This window comes from Temnothorax longispinosus, unplaced genomic scaffold (genome assembly GCF_030848805.1).
Source record: "Temnothorax longispinosus isolate EJ_2023e unplaced genomic scaffold, Tlon_JGU_v1 HiC_scaffold_24, whole genome shotgun sequence".
Classification (NCBI taxonomy): domain Eukaryota; kingdom Metazoa; phylum Arthropoda; class Insecta; order Hymenoptera; family Formicidae; genus Temnothorax; species Temnothorax longispinosus.
Genome location: NW_027270058.1, coordinates 1 through 14,726, shown reverse-complemented (window position 1 = coordinate 14,726; position 14,726 = coordinate 1). Strand labels below are relative to the sequence as shown.

The window sequence follows — 14,726 nt, the reverse complement described above, 5'->3', positions numbered from 1 at the left end:
TAAAGTCGCCTCTTCGGCGATCGTCAAGTTGCCTTTGGCCGCAGAAGAGATCCACGAAGCTTCTGTCTTTTGGCTTCGATCGGTACAAGCGACCTGTTTTCCTGATGACTTGAAAGCCTTAAAAGCTCACACTCAAGGTCGGAGGTCGATCGGAGGTCGAATGCGAGGTCGATCGGAGGTCGATCGGAGGTCGGATGCCGCAGTATCGCGAACAAGTCCCTTACGCTCTCTCCACCCATTTATCGGGAAGGATCTATTAATCCGGCTGGGCGGGCGGCTTGAAAACTCAGCGCTGAGTTACAATGAGCGACACCCAGTCATACTCCCGCGACATCATATTTCTGAACTTTTGATCGATCAAGCTCACCGACGCTCCCTCCATGGAGGGACACAACACACGCTTAGATGTCTCCGTCAAACTTATTGGATAATTTCGGCGCGAAGCATGATCAAATCTCACATCCATAAATGTGTTACATGCCTTCGACACTCCGCGAAAACGCCGACGCAATTAATGGGTGATCTCCCGAATCCCCGAGTCAATCTCTCTCCTCTTTTCTCTCACACGGGCATAGATTACGTCGAACCGATGATTATTACCCCCGTGGTCGGCCGTGGTCAAAAGGGGAGCAAACATTACGTGGCGGTCTTCGTTTGTCTCGCCACTAAGGCGATCCACCTCGAGTGTGTCGAGGATTACTCCTCCGAGGGATTCCTTGCCGCATTTCATCGGTTTGTCAGTCGACGCGGACTGCCATCGGACATGTACAGCGATAATGGCACGAACTTTCGGGGTGCGGATCGCGAGCTACAATGCAGCTTTCGCTCGCTTATAAACAACCCTTCCCTCAAAGAAATCCTCGCGAATGACGGTGTGAAGTGGCATTTCGTGCCCCCGGCTGCACCACATTTTGGCGGGCTTTGGGAGGCTGGCGTTAAAAGTTTTAAACACTATCTCAAGCGGGTGATCGGTGCTCGTACCCTATCTCGCTCGGAATTCGTGACTATTTTATGTAAGATAGAGGCGTGCCTCAACTCTCGACCGATTTCTCCTCTCAGCGACGATCCGTCCGACTTTACCGCGTTGACGCCTGGTCATTTTCTCATCGGTCGACCGCTCACCAGCGTACCGGAGGAATCATTACTCGAAATCAATGCAAATCGATTGTCGCGATGGCAACACGTGCAACTCATGGTCGAACAGATCTGGCGTCCTTGGTCGTCGGACTACTTACATTCATTGCAACAACGCGTCAAATGGACCGAATCTCACGATAATATCAAGGTTGACGAGTTAGTTTTATTAAAAAATAGCCTCCTTCCTTCTAAGTGGGAACTTGCAAGGATTCAACAGGTCCATCCCGGACTTGACGGTCGCGTTTGCGTCGTTACATTACGCACCGCCAAGTTCGAGCTGAAGCGACCAATAACGCAGATCTGTCGGTTACCTGCGTCTATCTGTCCCACGGAACCAGTAGAATAACGTTAAACCAGACTATTTTGTCCCTCATTAGACTTAAGAACATTGTGCAAAATAGTTTAAGCTCTCAAGTGTATATAGTGTATATAAATAAATGTATCATAAGACGTCAGCTCATTTGCGTGCGCACTTATGCGACCTCGTTCTCCCCCGTTTGTTTCGCATTTCGTTGAATACGAGGCGGGCGGCATGTTGAGAATCTAACGCTCGAAAAGTGAAAGCGAGCGTTGGGAATATTCGAGAACGCTCGATTTGCTCCAAAACGCGTTTATTTGCCTTCCCTCCGTTTTTTTTTTTGTGTTTTCGCTCGCGCCCGGACCACAGGTGTACATCGCGTGATCGCACGTACTGCGACCATTAGTCTGGTCGCTCGACGATTTGGAGTCAATCAGCGTTTCTCACGTCTCGAAATTCCTCGCGGAAAAGTTCGGAGCTCCGGCCGCGATCGCTTCGCTTGCTCCGGCCGGGAGCCGGAGGCTCAGTGAGCCATCACAAATCGTACGCGACACTTGTGTTTGTCGACATCGAGAAGACGGAGTCGAATCGTAGCGAGTACGAAAGTGCGAAATAGCGAGTGCGATATTACCACACGAATAGTCTGACATTGTAACCAGCTTTGAATAAAGTGACTCTTGTCTCGTTTTAAGCGAGATACTGACTATTTTCTGTGCTCTCCTCGGCGCGGCGCGCGAAAACCTCGAGCGGTCCACTAACAAAACCTATCACACGATACCGAATGTAAATTCGTCGAACAATAAATTCTACTATGACGACGACGACAAGGAGATTACCATTCCCGAAGGATCGTACGAACTGCGTGATATAGACATGTATCTGAAACGCGCTCTTTTATGGGACCAATCCAATAATGTCTCGACAAACGAAGATGAACCGCACCCATTGATTATTATTCGAGCCAACAACAATACGATGAAGAGCGAGATCAAATGTGCTTATCGGAAAAATTTCACCAAACCGAACAACATTGGATCGCTGCTGGGATTTTCTGCGAATCGCGTGCTGGAGCCGCGACAATGGCACGAATCGGATGTTCCGCTAAATATCATCAACGTAAACATCATTCGCATAGAGTGTAACGTGACAACGAGTGCGTACAGCAACAACAAGTATGTGCACACGATACACGAGTTTTCACCGAGCGTGCCTCCAGGATATAAGATATAACGCCGGCACAGATCATTTACCTTCCGATCATCGTACGGAGCATTTTGGACTTGACGCTTCGCGTCGTGGATCAGGACGGCCGATTGATTGATTTTCGCGGAGAAGAGATCACCGTTAGACTGCATGTACGAAGACGACGACTGTGGTAAACCGTGAGATGCTCATACTGAATGAAGTGGAGAAGGTGCGACAGACGAGAAACAAAATTAGAGAGACAATCCGATCGCCAAAGAAGAATCTCACTGCGTCGAACGTTGAATTTTTGAAATCATTGGGTTTCGTAGTACGAAATGGCTAATATCTTGAACATTGGAGGTGAACCGATCTTTGACGATAGCGTCGTCAAGATTGAAACTCACACGTACAGTCCGTACGCCAATACGACGTTTGGACACAACGATGAGATAAGAATACCCATACAACAGCAGGATTTATACACCTTGCCGTGTGAAAGCTTTCTCTACGTTGAAGGACGATTGGTAATAAAGAGAAGGAATGATGAGTCTCATGCAACGCTTGTAAATAATTGTGCAGCGTTCATGTTCGATGAGATTCGATACGAGCTCAACGGTGTGGAGATTTATCGCAACAGAAACGTTGGCATAACCAGTACCATCAAGAACTACGTATCGCTATCGTATAATGATTCTCAACTCATGCGGAATGCTGGCTGGGACGTTACATCGAGCATACCGGAAAGATACTTCAACTTTTGCGTACCGCTCAAGTTGTTGCTGGGCTTTTGCGAGGATTACAAACGCGTGGTTGTTAACGCTCGTCACGAATTAATTTTGATACGAGCGCGTAGCGATAACAATTGCATTGTAGGAGATCCGGCGACGGAGCCGGAAATTGAATTGTTTAAAATACAGTGGCGAATGCCTCACGTTACGTTAAACGAGGTTAATAAGCTATCCATGCTACGGGCCTTGGAAAGCGGGCGATAGCTTAGTGTCAGTTTTCGTTCGTGGGATCTGTACGAATACCCCATGTTGCAGAGCACGACCAAGCATTCGTGGGCCGTCAAAACGGCGACTCAGCTAGAGAAGCCGCGGTACGTTATCTTTGCGCTGCAGACCGGCCGCAAGAATATCATGTCTCAAAATGTTAGCGTATTCGATGGCTGTAATTTGACCAATGTCAAACTTTTTCTAAACTCCGAATTTTATCCGTACGATGACATGAATCTGGATTTTGGCAAAAATCTTTTCGATATGTATGCGCGTTTTCGTAAAACTTATTACGGATACGATTCCTTCGATACGCTTTGCAGCTTGTATACATTTCTGATGGAAGGACCTTTTGTTGTCATTGATTGCTCGCGACAAAACGAATCTGTCAAGAGCGCCACCGTGGATGTGCGAATAGAATTTGATTGTAAAGAAAATGTACCTGCAAATACTACCGCCTATTGTCTCATCTTGCATGATCGCGTAATCGAATACTCCCCGCTGTCTAATTTAGTGCGCAAACTCATGCAAATTGCAATATCAGCAGATATTGCAATATAAGCAGATATTACAATATAAGAGACACTGATGTACTGCGATAAGATACAGATTGCTCCATTGTTTCGTCATGATCGTACCGACGTTTGTTGATCTGCAAGGATTTACCGTCGGGATGAAATTTGTCGTAAAAGAGGTGGCGGTTCTGAGAAACGGGACCGTTTTGGCGCATTACATTTTTACATGTCCCATGCCATGGAGTCTTCTCGTGAAATCCGACAAGTCATGCGCTTTCTGGTTGATTGCGAATCACCATGGACTACGATGGGAGGATGGAAACGTGTCCTACAGCATGGCGAAACATCTAATTACATCGGCTGTACTTGGAGAGGGCGACGAGACATCGACTCTTGTGTACGTCAAGGGATGCCAGAAACGAGAATGGCTGGTGGATGTGCTTGAGAATAAAGCGAGAAAAAAATTTAAAAATTGAGACATTGGATGCAGATTACGAAGATATCGAATCTTTAAATAATCTAGATGTTACTAATACTGTAAGATGCGGAAAACATGTTAAGGATTGCGCATTACAAAATGTATTAAAAATATTTAGCTGGTGGTCGCGACACCAGAAAAAATTATGATGTTTTTTTAAATAAACTATATATGTATATATAAATGTTTTATTTTCCTTTTCCTACATAGTTTGTAGTATAATATAGATGTTTTAGTTGTTCAAGAGCTGTTCAAAAGCTGTTTTAGTTGTTTAAAAAATGTTTTAAAGCTGTTTTTAGTTGTTTAAAAGAAGTTTGATAGCGGTTCAATAGCAGTTATACAGATCGCAGTTATACAGATAGCTGTTTTAGTTGTTTGATAGCTGTTCAAGAGCTGTTTGATAGCTGTTTTTAGCTGTTTCATAACGGTTCAATAGCTGTTTGATAGCTGTTTGATAGCTGTTTTTAGCTGTTTCATAGCGGTTCAATAGCTGTTTGATAGCTGTTTCATAGCGGTTCAATAGCTGTCTTTTTTTCTCGCGAGGATTTTTTTCGTAACATAATACGCCGCAGATAAATCGCGCGCATCCTCGCTTCTCATTTTATTCGATAGCGGTTCAGAGTATCCACTTGCGATTGCAAGATGCAACGGTAAGTAGAAGATCATTGTTTCATGATAGTTAGTTTTTGATAATATAATATGTCACAGATAAATCACGTACAACCCTCTCTCTTCATTTTTAGATGCCCTATAAATTGAGCTCTGCCTCGAGTCAGAGCACAGTCTCTCTTTGCAAACATACGGCTTATTACATACATTTTATTACATAACTGCTATATAATGGCTAATATTGAAGATGTGATTCGAATATCTTATCCGGCGACTGGGGTGTGTATAACAATTCGCGATTAAAGTGTAAATTTGTAAATATTAACTGGTATATAACTTTTACAGATAGTATGGGTTGATAACATACCCATCGTTGAGGTGCGCGTTACAGACGTGGGCGTGGTGGGAATTCGAATTCTTCGCGGCCGGCTATGTATACTTCATATCTTTATATTTTTAACATTTTTTTAATTTTATGTAATCTGATTTCAGCGACTGATATATCGTGATGAGATGAGAATCGATAGCTTCTTGAATTTGGAGCATCAAAGGTGGACTCGCTATTTCAGATCGATTGATCGTGAAGCCAACGATCTAATATGGGAGCAGAGCGGCGAGGAAGACATATTCGACTTACAAATTTTGTTCGGAATACGTATCTACGAGCCGGAAATTTGGTAAAATTATTTTAAAAATGCTTCGAATACATTATTTGAAGAAATGTATAACTTCAAAAATTTAAAATATAAAATATAAAATAATTTTTAAAATCTGTATCTGTTTTCCGTTATTTCGCTGATTTCATTACCTTTAGATAAGCTAGTAATAGTGATGCTTAAATAGGGCAAATAATTTTATAAAAATAGTAAAAAAAGATTATATATGATTCATATAAAACATTATAATTTAAATAAGTTTAAAAAAGCTTAAAATATAATATTATTTATACATTAAATAAGTTTAAATATAATGAAGAATGAACGAGATCATTCGAGTTGGAGCGAGAGGGACCGCGCGCGAACGAGGGAAAAAGACCGCGAGCGGGAGCGTGCCGTGTGACGTCACGCGGACTCCGCGGCACGGCGAAAACGCGGGTCCCCTCCCCCGCGGCGCCCGAAAACGCGGTTTCCCCCTCCCCCGCGGCGTCCGAAAACGCGGTTCCCTCCTCCCTTGCGGCGCCCAAAAACGCGGTTCCCCCTCCCTCTCCCCCGCGAAGCCCGAAAACGCGGTTCCCCCCTTCCTCTCCCTTGCGACGCCTGAAAACGTGGTTCCCCCCCGCGGTATACCCCCCGCCCGCAGTCCCCCCCCGCCCGCGGTTCCCCCCGCCCCTCAGATCCCCGGCCTATAACCGGCCTAGCTTACCTACTCACATCACCATCAATCTACTGGTCGTCTGTAGGGAGCGCCCCGTTTGACCACGTTGCGATTGATTACAGCGACCGTTGCTTGGAAGTAGGTAAGCTAGGCCGGTTCTAACTAAGGAGCAATGAGGGGGGGTGAGGGGCGGGGGGAAACCGCGGGCGGAGGAGGACCGCGCGGGGGGGAACCGCGGGGGGGGAGGGACCGTGGGCGCCGCAAGAGAGGGGGAGGGGGAACCGCATGTCTCGGGCGCCGCGGGGGAGGGGGAGAGGGAAACCGCATGTTTCGGGCGCCGCGGGGGAGGGGGGGAAGGGAACCGCATGTTTCGAGCGCTGCGGGGGAGGGGGAGGGAAGAACCGCGTGTTTCGGGCGCCGCGGGGTGAGGGGAAGGGGGAACCGCGTTATCCGGCGCCACGGGGTGAGGGGGTCCGCGTTTTCCGGTGCCGCGGGGTGAGGAAGGTCCGCGTTTTCCGGCGCCGCGAGGCGACCGCGTTTCCGCCGCGCCGCGGGGCGAGGGGGGATCCGCGTTTTCGCCGCGCCGCGGAGCGTTCGCGTTTTCGGGCGCCGCGGGGCGAGGGGACCCGCGTTCGCGTTTCGCCGCGCCGCGGAGTCCGCGTGACGTCACACGGCACGCTCGCGTTATCTCCCCCTCGTAGATGTTTCTCCCCCGTCCCCCATTCGTCTTCTCGTTCGCGCGGTGTCTCGCGCCCCCGTCCCCCCGTTTGCGCGAGTCTTCTCGTTCGCGCGGTCTCTTTCTCTCGCGCGCGGTCCCTCTCGCTCCCGGCCCCCGTTCGCGTTCTCGCTCGTGGCCCCGTTCGCGGTCTCTTTCCCTCGCGCGTTCTCGCTCGCGATCACGTATCTTTTCTTCGCCAGCGATATTTAATCTTTCAGATTTTCGCAATATTTAATTTTTTAATATTACATTTAAGTAAACGATAAACGAAGACAGCTTTATGACAGGAAATGGGATGAACGGTAAATGAAAAGGAAAAACGTTTTAACCATATTATATGCATTTATTTATCATGTAGCGCATTATACACAATAGTATCCAAAGCGTAGGCTAATAATTCGCAATCAATAATCGAATTTTTATCATAAACGTCACGCAAGATTGTAACTGCGTTACATTTATCAGTGATACAATTTTGACGTAAAATTGTTATAAACTGTTTGAATTTTTCACTTACGCCGTGAACATTTTGACATAGTTGAAAATACACATTCTTGACGCAATGTTCTAGTTCGAACAGGAAGAGTACAGTTGACGGTTTCATGTACAAGCTGGTGCCGCACGACGTCAATTTTACAATATCTGCGTCACGTATTTTAACAAGCTCCAGATCTCGAAACGTTAGCGATGATGGTGCCGATGACTGCACGAGTCGCTGTATATCTGCACGTTTTTCGATGAATGTCACCCACGTTGCATGTAGCAGAATTATTCGATTGCCTCGGTTATCGCCAATAAGTATATCCGCAGAGGACATAGGTCCTGCGTTGATTCCAACATCCAAAAATTTATACGCTGTTGATGTCAAGGCAAATCTTCTTCCCAAAATACGTGGCGTGTAGCGGGGTTTATCAAAACTAAAAAAATACAATTATATGTTTTGTGACGTTGCGGCTCGCCGCACCGTCGCGGCGCCCCGCCGCCGTCACAAGGCGCGGAATTTCGCGCCCAGGGACGGACCAGGGAGGCAACGACGAGATCTCCAGGGGTCGTATTTAATCGCGTTTCCGCATTTTGTTTACTTTTTTTGTTTCTTTTTGCAATGTAATACGCGCGGCACCTCACCCACACCACGGCAAATCTTCGAGGGAGTATTTGGCGAAGGAAATCAAGGACGATCGATAACCCAGGAGGGGTGGCAAACGCGGAAGCAGCAGAGATCGCGGGCTGGCGAGAGCAACGCGGCAGGCGGGCGGCACGTACGGCAGCGACGGACGAGGCCGCCGATAGCGGGGCCCCAAGCGCTTGGGTAAACACCCGGCTTCAGCAAATGATCTCCACAAAACATCGACCTACGGGGTGGCTGGCCACCGCCCCAGGGTCAAACCGGAGGCACACCGGCACGAGCAAAGTTCCGTCCGCCGCTAAGGACAAGATTTGAGGAGTTGTACGCCGCCGAGGGACCGTTGCCCGCCCCCGAAGGATCTCGTATCGACAGCACTGCGCCGGGACACCGCGGGCTTGCAAGCTCGCGCCCGATTGGCTCGCGCGCCCCTCAGGAAGGGGTACCGTATCGATTCCGCAATCGAGCGGGTCTAGCGTTTCACTCTCTGGTCGTCCGTCGGCACGATACGTTTTGTAAGATACGCGATAGCCACCCCGAGTCGGGTATTTCGATAATTGTCTGGCGGATCGAGGATCGTTGGAGGAAGGTGACGGCGAGGAGCCCAGGAGGAGGCATATCACCGGTGAGGTTGCCCGTAAATCGCGTTATGTAAAGCCACGACACCGCCCTCCGGTGCACGCTCTCGCTCGGGATAACGCATGTTAAGATCGAGTGTAATTTCGCGATCGATAACGAGAGCGAAGGGCCTCGGGATGGTATCGTGGCCGCGGAACCGTGGTACGAGCGTTATGGCGAATCCCTGGAGATCGCGATAGGCGTTAATGAGTTCGATATCGCGAGTATATTGCGTTGTCCTCGCGATCTTGGGGTACGGCCGCATACGGGCCGGTATTTCGTCAATTGCGTTACCGTTTCTTCGCGTCGGGAAATTCTTTTGTTCGAGCGTCGGTGTTAGCGTATCGATTTGTGTTCGGATCTCGTTATTACGGGTGATAATTGTGCTCTCGCGTTGAGAAACTTGCGTCCGGTAGTAATCGCGTTACGTCCTATGGCGTCCCGGCTCGTAATATCCTCGAATTTTGCGTTGGAATGTCGATGGCATTGTTAATCGCGGTCGAATGTCGTTCCCGCCGATTGATTAATTATGTTAGACTTGTATTCGCGTTAAGAAATTACCGGCGTTCACACGCTTCGTGCGTTTAGATGTTACTCGCGTAGTTCTTCCTGGCGTTCCGTGGTTATTCGACGCGTACTTCGAGTCAAAGGTGGTGTGGCCTTCTCCACACCTGGCGCCCAACATTAGTAGCGATATCGCGACTTGCTTGGTTAAATGACTTGGCGCCTCCCCGTTGCGCCCGAGCCGAATATCTCGCGTTAAGTTAAGATATTGCGACAGAGTTTTCGTACGGTTTTCGACTCGAATTATTCATTGTGTGAGAATAGAGCCTTCAGCGTGTTTATTAGAGACTCAATTTCTTGATTTGTTTATTGAATTTATTTTCTCGACAACCAGTACTCAATAAATGTTATTTTCTTTGTTATCTGACTGAGTATGAAATTACCGTGTCACCCCGCCGAAAATCGCGCTGCCCTTCATTAACCCCGCCCGTGATTAGGTCAAGCTAGCCGATTCCACGCACCTCCACACTTCGTTTGGCGTCTCGTTTAGGTTTTCGCGATTTCGTGGACGCGAATGTACGCGTCTGGCGCCCAACATTTGGAACATTTCGTGGAGTATCGGAGGTGCGAGGAAATCACTGGAGAGGCCAACCATCCCGCTCTCCTAAGTCCTTTTGATCCGGCACACGTCCCGGAGCGGTCCGGGAGTGTAAAAAGTCGTGACAGTTTATAAAAGTTTTTTTTGCACAAGTATATATGAAAATTAGCGGTACTTACTCATTGTGCTGTTTCTTGCACGTTTCGTCCTGAATCGGAACGTAGTAGTTCGCACCATGAGTGTTCATCGTATCTGGAGGCTGTTTGCGACGTACTCGAACCGTATCGAACTTTTGACTATGCTCTAGAATCCTCATAGACCATTTATACATACCCAAAACTGCAAATCTTGCAAAAATAGCGCCAATGTACAGCTGCTGCATGGTGACCACCACCACAATCCACATATACGTTAAATGTGATATCTTTGTCAAGAATATTCGTGATGAGATCACCTCATCGGGCATCAAATATGATTTTTTTCAAGAGCATACGTGTCTCGCGATGATTTCATCGAACACGTGCAAAACTGCAAATTTTGCAATTTTGCATAAGTCAATGGAGCGTTATTGTTTTCAAGAACATGTCGCGACGTGTCTCGCAATGATTTTATCGAACACGTGCAAAACTGCAAAATTTGCAATTTCGCATAATTTAATGGAGCGTTATTGTTTTGAAGAACATGTCGCGACATGTCTCGCGATGATTTCATCAAACAAATGCAAAACTGCAAATAGCGCCGATGTACGGCCGCTGCATTGATACAGATCAAATCACCAAAAGTCAATGGCGCGTTTTCGTGAACGTACGTGTCTCGCAATGATTTCATCAAACACGTGCAAAACTGCAAATTTTGCAAATAGCGCCGATGTACGGCTGCTGAGATGAAATTAGATATGATAAGCAAACGATGCATCATTAGTAGAATATAAAATGACGAATCTAGGGGATACGCTCAATAGTCGAGAACTGGAAGTCGTGAGTGCAACAAATGGCGTTAGCAAGAGGATCGTGCAATAACATGGAGCAAGAGTTGTTGGAGCAATCCACCCTGTTAAATTCGAGGGAAGACTTTGCCGCGTGGGAGCAACGATGCGACGAGTTTATCGAATCGTTGGAAGAACAAAGCCGAATTAAACGGCCACGATTATCAATCGATCAGTCATCGATCGGTCTCAAACAGTCATTGGTCGCTTGTATCGCAAGACTCGAAGGTTTGAAAGACTTGGTACGTCAACGTTTCGTACATGTGGGTGCGGGATACAGTGCGAGTGAGACAGGACTCAGATGGCGCGAGATAGATCCGGCTTTTGAAAGCCGTATATTGACTGGTGCGGTGATAAATTCCAAACACATCGACCCTCGTCAATTTCTCAAAAATGCGAGAGAAATTGTACTCGATCGTGTGCGGAACGTCATGCAACGACATGACAATGTAAAAATTAACACAGTGTTTAATGGTGAATTTGTTGCGGGTGACAAACGCGCGAATAAAAGTATCGCAACGAGAAACTATGAAGTCTTTCGTGAGTCCGATCTGCACGAGTGGTACAAGCAACACGTCATCGAGCCTACCTTAGCAAAGCTGGAGGAATTCCAGGAACGTGATAGCGGATGGGCGTTGTCGCGTATACTCAATTTAATGGTAAACGTGAACAAATACAATCCGTTGCACGCGGGGTGTTTTGTGGAAATACCGCAAGAAATTAAAAAGAAGAAGGCGGTGATAAACGTGCGATCAATGGACAATGCATGTTTCGCATGGTCAGTGACGGCTGCTCTACATCCAGCCCAAAGAAATGCAGATCTGGAATCGTCGTATCCACATTACACGTCGGTGCTAGATCTTACGGACATTGAGTTTCCAATGACGTTGGATCAAATTAAAAAATTTGAAAATCATAACAACATCTCCATCAACGTGTACAGCATCGAGAAAAAAAACAAGAAACTTGCTATCTTGCCAATACGGGTTACTGACCGAAAGATGGACAGACACGTAAATCTATTGTACGTGCATAACGACAACGTGGGACATTTTGCGTGGATCAAGAACCTATCCCGCCTCGTGAGCTCGCAAATCAGTAAAAAAGAGCACAGGAAATACTTTTGCAACCGGTAAGTACCTATAGTTCTTTTAATAATATATAGAATATTTTGTGTATAAAAAATTATAATATTTGCGTTTATTTTTTTTTGCAGATGTTTGCACTACTTCAGCTCCAACGAGAAATTGGCTGCCCACACCATCGACTGTCAGGAGATGAATGACTGCGCGATCAAGTTACCGAGCGATAACGACAAGTGGTTGGCCTTTAAAAATCACAACAGGAAGGAACGAGTTCCGTTTGTCGTATACGCCGACCTGGAGTGTACCCTGGAGAAGATGGAAGCGGATCCGGAAACGTCCAGGTACACATATCAACATCATCGCGTGTTTAGCATAGGGTACTACGTGCGTTGCTCGTACGACGAGTCGTTATCTATGTATCGGTTTCGTCGCGATAAGGATTGCGTCGCGTGGTTTGCCGAGGAGCTAAGACGTTTAGCTCACGACGTAAAAACTATATTGTCCACTAATATACCCATGGCAGATTTCACGCGAGACGAGTGGGAAAAGTTTAACAGCGCAACGCACTGTCACGTGTGCGAAGAACCGTTCGAGCCAGACGACGTGCGAGTACGCGATCATTGTCACCTGACCGGTCGATACAGAGGTCCCGCGCATTCGAATTGTAACTTAAATTATAAAGATTCGCATTGCATTCCCATAGTGTTTCATAATTTATCGGGATACGATGCACATTTTATTATAACTGAAATAGCAACAGCATACGAAGGACATGTAGATTTACTCCCGATCACAAAAGAAAAATATATTTCGTTTACAAAAAACGTTCAAAGCACCGAAGATAAAGATAAGAAAACGTGCGTCAAATTGAGATTTATCGATTCGTACAAGTTTCTCACCGCTAGTCTCGACAAATTGGCATCTTATCTCAGCAAGGATAAACTGCGAATATTGCAACGCGAATTTTGTGAATTATCCGCAGAAAATTTTAATTTGCTGACACGAAAAGGCGTATTTCCATATGAATACATTGACTGCGTCGAAAAATTAGAGGACTTGTGTTTACCACCGCGCGACTCGTTTTACAGTTCATTGACAGGTGACATCGTATCCGAGAGCGATTACGCGCACGCCGTCGACGTCTGGCAGCGGTTCTCCATTCGAACGCTCGGTGATTACAGCGATTTATATCTCAAGACCGATGTCTTGCTGTTGGCCGATATTTTTGAAAATTTTCGCGATAGTTGCGTCGCGAGTTATGGACTCGATCCGGCGTATTATTATACTCTACCGGGTTTTACGTGGGATGCTATGTTGAAGCATACACACATCAATTTCGAATTGCTCACCGACATTGACATGGTCATGTTTATCGAACGCGGTATACGCGGCGGTTTGAGTCAATGTTCAAACAGATACGCGCTGGCCAACAACAAGTACATGCAGTCGTACGATCCATCGAAACCGTCGTCGTACCTCATGTATTTTGATGTAAATAACTTATACGGCTGGGCAATGAGTCAACCATTGCCATACGCAGATTTTAAATGGGTCGACGACGTAACCGATTTTAATGTTATGGATGTCGCGTTGGATTCCCCGATAGGCTACATTCTCGAAGTCGACTTGGAGTATCCGCAACATCTTCACGACGCGCACACTGACCTACCGTTCTGTCCGACGCGCGATAAACCACCCGGCAAGCGGCAGGACAAGCTCCTCGCAACATTATACGATAAGAAACGTTATGTAATACATTATCGCAACCTGCAGCAGTGTACTCGTCACGGTCTCCGTATATCAAAAATTCACCGTATACTGAAATTCGCGCAATCTCCATGGCTTCGCGATTATATAGACCTCAATACGAAATTTAGGACATTGGCCAACAATGATTTCGAGAAAAATTTATACAAATTGATGAACAATGCCGTGTTTGGCAAAACCATGGAGAATGTGCGCAATCACGTTGACGTGCGACTCGTGACTCATTGGGAAGGTAGATACGGCGCGGAGGCTATGATTGCGAAACCAAATTTTCATAGCCGAAGCGTCTTTTCGGAGAATTTAGTAGCAATAGAAATGCGAAAACTGGAGGTGAAGTTTGACAAACCAATCTATGTGGGTATGTGCATCCTCGATATATCCAAGACATGTTTGTACGAATTTCATCACGAGTACATGTTACCGTTGTATCGCGACAAGTGTAAAGTCACGTACACCGATACTGACAGTCTCATTTATCACATCGAGTGCGACGATGTGTATGATATCATGAAGCGCCACATTCATATATTTGACACTAGCGATTACGCGATTGATAATACGTACGGTATCCCACTCGCCAATAAAAAAGTTCCGGGCTTAATGAAAGACGAAAATAACGGTGCGATAATGACCGAATTCGTCGGGCTTAGAGCAAAGATGTACGCCTTGCGAGTGGACGGTAAGAAAGATACGAAAAAGGCTAAAGGTGTTAAGAGTAACGTCGTAGCCAGGTCGATAACGTTCGACGATTACACGCGGTGTCTGCGCGACGAAATTGAAATGACGCGACAGCAAAC

At 46.7% G+C, this 14,726-nt stretch overlaps 3 protein-coding genes across 3 annotated transcripts; all 3 read left to right on the top strand.

Moving 5' to 3' along the window:
• The first annotated feature begins 589 nt into the window (after positions 1 to 589).
• LOC139824014 (uncharacterized) lies at positions 590 to 1,483 on the top strand. Its single transcript, XM_071796505.1, has one exon. It carries the CDS (start codon positions 590 to 592, stop codon positions 1,481 to 1,483), a length of 894 nt encoding a protein of 297 aa, XP_071652606.1.
• Positions 1,484 to 10,936: 9,453 nt separating this feature from the next.
• Positions 10,937 to 12,213, top strand: LOC139824002 (uncharacterized). The gene has a single exon (XM_071796498.1). The coding sequence runs from the start codon at positions 11,083 to 11,085 to the stop codon at positions 12,211 to 12,213; it is 1,131 nt and encodes a 376-aa protein (XP_071652599.1). The 5' UTR covers positions 10,937 to 11,082.
• A 134-nt stretch (positions 12,214 to 12,347) lies between these two features.
• LOC139824013 (uncharacterized) lies at positions 12,348 to 14,644 on the top strand (the record flags this gene model as incomplete). The annotated part of the gene is made up of 1 exon (XM_071796504.1): positions 12,348 to 14,644. A coding segment is annotated over exon 1 (2,290 nt), but the record flags the coding sequence as incomplete, so codon positions are not given.
• Between the last annotated feature and the right edge of the window lie 82 nt (positions 14,645 to 14,726).

Coding starts and splice junctions, on each gene's coding strand:
- LOC139824014 (XM_071796505.1), top strand. CDS start 590: ATGATTATTACCCCCGTGGTCGGCCGTGGTCAAAAGGGGAGCAAACAT.
- LOC139824002 (XM_071796498.1), top strand. CDS start 11,083: ATGGCGTTAGCAAGAGGATCGTGCAATAACATGGAGCAAGAGTTGTTG.